General features: G+C 53.8%; 1 protein-coding gene across 3 annotated transcripts in view; it reads right to left on the minus strand.

Moving 5' to 3' along the window:
• The window catches only part of KIRREL3 (kirre like nephrin family adhesion molecule 3), a 346,067-nt gene that overhangs the window by 17,727 nt on the left and 322,340 nt on the right, over positions 1-6,000 (minus strand). For all 3 annotated transcript variants that reach the window (XM_042034425.1, XM_042034427.1, XM_042034426.1), the window contains one exon: positions 3,849-3,975. In XM_042034425.1, coding sequence (XP_041890359.1) covers positions 3,849-3,975 — 127 coding nt within the window. The remainder of the gene's footprint in view (positions 1-3,848; positions 3,976-6,000) is intronic.

The raw sequence follows: 6,000 nt of genomic DNA on the forward strand, positions 1-6,000 counted from the left end.
CTTGCTTTGCCTGATGGAGGTCCACAGCCTCCTGTGGTCAGTGATGCTGCTGCTCACCTGATGATCCCAAGGCCAGCAGAGGCAAGAGCAGTGATGGGATCTGCAGGCCAGGCCTAAACAGTAATAGAAAGAACCATCTCCTTTCCATTTTGATGGCTGTGTGTTACTTATAAATTCTGGAAGTGCTCCAAGACTGGGTGATGCTAGAGAAAAATGGCTTAATAATCATTAAAAGGATCATTTTCCCCAAGGCGAGTGGATTTTAAATGGCACAAATGCCAACGGCTTTGGCTTTTATTATTGCTTCAGGAGCTCAGAGTCGAAGGCTTATCATCATGATAATAGTGGATGACTAAAGACTGTTTGTGAGATGAACATGCCCAGAAATAATAGCACAAAGTTGCAGCCTCTTCGCATTCAGGGCCGGCATTTGATTCTCCACCAGGCTCTGGTTCCTTATGAAAGCTGCCAATCTCCAGCTTGGCATTCAGCACCGAGTGTGAGACAGCCCACAGGCAGGGAAAAGGCTCTGAGCAATGTTGCCATGGATATAAATGATGGAGCTATTGGTGGAGGTTATTTTTAGCACCTCAGTGCCAATTTATTTGTGCGGTCCTGGCGGCTCACACAAAAGAGAAGTCTGAGGTGGGAGCCTTCAGGAATGAAAGGATGGCCTTGGCTTCTCCAGTCTGCTCGAGTCCATCTGAACCTTCTCCCAAGCATTCAAAGTGGTTTGGCAAGAGAGTTTTGTTTAACTCCTTGCTTCCTGCAGAAGTCCTGGGCTGGCTGGTTCTGCCGCCTGGTATTGCAAAGGACCATCACAGAATGATTTGAGTTGGAAAAGACTTTAAAACCCATCTCAATTCCAGATCCCCTGCCATGGGCAGAGACACGTCCCACCAGACCATGTTGTTCCAGCCTGGCCTTGAGCACTTCCTGACACCGTGATGTGCTCCTGACCAAGCGGGGTGGCAGGTCAGCCCCTGCCCTGCTCCCAGCTCTCGGGCATGCCGAGAGCTTCCTTGCTGGGGTGAATCCCAGGCAAATTACATCCTGAATTAGTCACCTGGAGTCATCCAGCCCTTCCAACAAACCTTCTCTTGCAGAGCAAGGTGGGCAGGGGTGGTGGTCCCTGCTCAGCAGCCCCTGATGATTGAGTGACAGATGGGACTGCCGGTGATCCACCTGTGAAGGTGACCTTGGGGGGCTTCTCCTGCTGGGGTGGGAGCTGTGACCAGGCTGGGTGCAGCCAGGAGCATCGAGAGGCTTTGGCTGTAAATCCAGCTGCTGCTGATTTATGATGGCACCAAGTTCCTCCCTTCCCTCGAGCCTCTGCTGCTCCGGCCCTGCCAAATGCTGCTGCTTTACATAATCCTCCTTCCCACTCACCAGACTCTGAATCCTATCTGCTTCCTTGCAGGCTGGTGGCCTTGGCTCTGGCATGGGATTGGGCTGCTCTGCAAACACAGCCCTGTCTGGTGTGGCTGGGTGGGGCGGGCAGGAGGATGCTCTCCCACCCCAACATCGTCCTGCCATGATTTTGGACAATTATGGGAGTGGATGGGTTGGTGGGACCACAGAGTCAGAGTGGGTCTGATCCCTCAGTTGGGGTCTCTGTGCTCAGTGGGATGGATCAGCCCCCCAAAGCCCACGTGCCCTGGTCAGGGGCTGTGCAGCCAGCCCAGAACACAACTTCCCAATGCCTGATTTTTCTGTGACGAATCCCATCCCGCAGAGGGAGGCATCTGGTAACACCAAGACAATTGTATCACCCTCTGGATTGAAAATAACTTCCAAATATGAGGCATTCAACTTCTCTCTCGAATTACATCAGAACAGGCTTCCAGCAGAATTCATTAGCTGGATTAGACACACTGCGCCGTGCTCCGGAGCTGGAGCGCTGCTCCCGCTGCAGGACAGGCTGCCAAGCCCGGGTGCTTGGTGCATGTTGGATGTGGGGATGCTGCTCAGGGGCTTGGTTCTCCTCACTCAGAGGGTCAAAAGACCATCCTGACCCAGAGGTGTGGGGTCCTCCCTTGCTCCAACACCTGTGGTGACCTGTCTCAGTGTTGTCACCTTTGGGGTGCACCAAGCCCCTGGCAGCACATCCCATGGGATGGGATGCACAGGCAATCAGATCCTGGGAGATGCTCAAGGCTGAGCAGTGAACCCCATGCACAGATTTCATTTGCTCCCCATCAGTTTCCCCAGGCATGAGCTGCAAAGCTCTGGAGAGCAGCTTTTCCGTGCTGCACGCTCCGAACGCCCCGAGCCTGCATGAGATCTGCTCTGCACTCAGGGCATCCCTGTGCCTGGTGGGTGTCAGGGAAGGAGCATGTTCTTTGTGCTAATTTGTTGCTTTGTTTTCCATGAGCTCATTTAATTATAATTAAAACCCAGCAGCTGCTGGGGAAGGAGGATGAAGGCGCTGAGGAGCTGAGTCCAAGTTGACGGAGTGGTTGGTTTTCAGTCCCTGCTGCGTCGTCCTTGGCTTCCTTTTCTAGGATTATAGAATCGTGGAACGGTTTGGGTGGGAAGTGACCTTTAAAGGTCATCCAGTCCAACCCCCTTGCCACGACAGGGACATCTTCAGCTAGATCAGGTTGCTCACAGCCCTGCCCAGCCTGGCCTTGAAAATGTTTCCAGGGAATTGAGGCATCTACCATCTGCATCATCTGTGTTTGAAATGAACGCTTGTTGCTGCCTGAGCTGCCTCCTGCTTATGTTCTTCTCTTGTGACAGCGAGTGGGGAGTGAAACCTGCCAGCTTGTCATGCAGGTGAGAGACAATGCAAAATTCATCCTCTGTTTATGCCATCTGCAGCCTGCCTGGCTCTTTCCCTGCCATAGTTATGCTGAAATTTGTTACCAGCTGCTGCAAGGTCCTGGCCAGGGCATCATTAAACTCCAGAGCTCTGGGTGTGAGTCCAGGGCACATCCTGACACAGTGCTGGGTGAGCCCTAAGCAGCCATGGAGGTATCCTGACAGGAATCCTGGCAGGAATCCTCACAAGTATCCTCACAGGAATCCTCACAGGTATCCTCACGTGGGTTGGAGAGAGTGATTAGGCTGCTGGTCTTGGATCCAGACTCAATTCCTGGCTCTCCAGCTGTACCACAGAGACAACAGCACTCTCCGACCTTGTGAGGGTTTTGCAAGATTAATCTATTAAAGATTTAAAGCTGCCAGCCCCCAACTACTCAATAAACCCCTGTTGATAATAAGGAACTGCGTGGGGCTGAGCTAATGTGTTTTTTTTTTTTTTTTTTTTGCTTTAACTTGTGCATTTCCAGGCAAAAAATTGCAAAATCCACTTTACTCCCATTGCCTGGATCCCTGATCCAGCTGGGGGTGGGATTTGCTCCAAAAGGAAGTATCTGAGGGGATAATTTGGGAACTGGAGCTGTCAGAGCAATAGGATCAAGGCAGGAAGGAGGGAATGATGGAAGGGATGCAGGAGGGAATGAATGGTGGAAGGGAAGAGGGAAGGAATGGTGGAAGAGAAGCAGGAGGGAATGGTGGAAGGGAAGCAGGAGGGAATGAATGGCGGAAAGGAAGCAGGAGGGAATGAATGGTGGAAGGGAAGCAGGAGGGAACGGAAGAAGGGAAGTTGGAAGGAATGGCGGCAGGGAAGCAGGAGGGAATGAATGGTGGAAGGGAAGTTGGAGGGAGTGGAGGAAGGGAAGTTGGAAGGAATGGAGGAAGGGAAGCAGGAGGGAATGAGTGGTGGAAGGGAAGCAGAAGGGAATGGAGGAAGGGAAGCAGGAGGGAATGAATGGCGGAAGGGAAGCAGGAGGAAATGGAGGAAGGGAAGTTGGAAGGAATGGCGGCAGGGAATCAGGAGGTACCGTTGACGGTGAGCGTCACCTCCCGCTCCCCCGCGCCCACCCGCGGCACCACGGCTCGGCACACGTATTTCCCAGCGTCTTCCTGGCGGACCGACTTCAGGATCAGCTTGTTCTCATTGCTCAGGACCTGAAAGGGAGGAGGGGGGGGCTTTCAGGTGGGCCATGAGAAATTACAAGCAAAACCAAATGACGTGAGTTACAAGAGCTGTGTCACCAGCTCCTGAGGATCCTTGGGAAGGCCAAGTGGATGAGCCCAAAGTCCGGCATGGCATGGAAACATCACTTACTGCTGTTGACCAAAGAGTAAAGAAATGCCCCACATTTTTGGGGGGGGAATAAGAAATCCTGTTGGTATTCATTTGAATTTTTATGAACTCTAGTTTTGCAAGAAGTTCAAGATACAAGAGAAAAATTTCGGTGGCTGCAGTGACACAGGCAGAAAAACCTCAGAGAGAACCACACTCCACACTTGCACCTCCACATTTGCAGGCACAGCGGAGGCCGCTGGGATTGACTCAGGGAGTTTAAGCCCAGAAGTGGTGGGAGAGGTGGCTGAGGAAGAAGCAGCCATGATCCCACATCCCACTGGGATGGCTGAGTGCTGATGGCTGTACAAAGCAGCATCCCCTGCCAGCATCCCTCTGGGAAGGTGGAGGTGGCTCTGGTGACCTGCATAACCATCTCTGCTGGGTTACAGCAGCTGGAGGATCTGTCCTGAGATCACAGAATCATGGAATTGTTTGGTTTGGAAGGGATCTTAAATCCCATCCCATTCTACCCCCTGCCATGGGACAGGGACACCTCCCACTATCCCAGGGTGCTCCAAGCCCCATCCAACCTGGCCTTGGACACTGCCAGGGATCCAGGAGCAGCCACAGCTGCTCTGGGCACCCTGTGCCAGGGCCTGCCCACCCTCCCAGGGAACAATTCCTGCCCAAGATCCCATCCAGCCCTGCCCTCTGGCAGTGGGAAGCCATTCCTTGTGTCCTGTCCCTCCATGCCTTGTCCCCAGTCCCTCTCCAGCTCTGCTGGAGCCCCTTTAGGCCCTGCAAGGGGCTCTGAGCTCTCCCTGGAGCCTTTTCCTCTCCAGGTGAGCACCCCCAGCTCTCCCAGCCTGGACTGGAGGGGTTCCAGTCCTGGAGCATCTCTGTGACCTCCTCAGGACTTGCTCCAGCAGCTTCACGTCCTTCTGCCCCAGAGCTGGACACAGCACTGCAGGTGGGGTCTCATGAGGGCAGAGCGGAAGAGCAGAATCATCTCCCTCACTCTGCTCCAAGAAGTTCCAATGTGACAGAACTCAGCTGGAGGGAGGCAGATAAAAAGGGAGAAGGTGGCTGTGCCTGGGCATTGCTGGATAGCAAAGGCAAGCCCTGATGGGGTGCTGGGGCTGGAGCAGGAGGGTGAGGCAGGCCTTGTTCCCAGCTCCTGCAGCCACCTTGAGACAGCAGAACAACCGCCTGCATGTGAAACCCGGAGAAACAGCCATGGCAGCTGTGGGACAGGAAACCACCCAGGAGTTACTGACCCACTGGGATTCCTCTGCTGATTCAAGCCATCAGCTCTCCCCAGTCTGTAACTTCTTCCCAGGAGATGGCCTTCACCAACGTCATTGGGGTTTGGAAAAAACACCCCAGCAGTTAATGCCTCAGTGTCCCCGGGGAGCAGAGGAGAGGACTCAGCCCCTCCGTGGGGGTCCAGCTCTCCAATTACAGCCTTGAGCTGGAACGGCAGCGTTTCCTCATCCACAGATCTGCCCAGGTGAAGCTGGGAGATGCTTTTCAACTGTGCATGCTTCCGAATGAGTTTCATGTCTCAGCCCTCCTTTAGCTTCTTCCCGTGGCTTTGCTCAGCCCTCCTGTCTGTAAAGAGGGATCAGAGAATCTCCTGGCTCCCGGGGCTCACTGAGCCACGATTACGATTGGCAAAGCTCCTTATGATTTTCAGGACAAAAGAGATGGGGAGAAGGCTGTTGGACAGATCCAAACTCCTCCCTGGAGCAGGCTGCAGTCGACAGCAGGGAGTGCTGGGGTGAACATGTGAGATCCCAGACCTGGGGGCCAGGAAGGTTCGTCCCATGAAGGTCCATCACAGAAAGGTCCATCCCAGGGAGGACCATCCCATGAAGGTCCATCCCAGGGAGGACCATCCCAGG

Source organism: Corvus kubaryi, unplaced genomic scaffold (assembly GCF_017639235.1).
Source record: "Corvus kubaryi isolate FWS band 111438036 unplaced genomic scaffold, C.kubaryi_AGA036_p1.0 37367, whole genome shotgun sequence".
In the NCBI taxonomy this organism is placed as follows: Eukaryota; Metazoa; Chordata; class Aves; order Passeriformes; family Corvidae; genus Corvus; species Corvus kubaryi.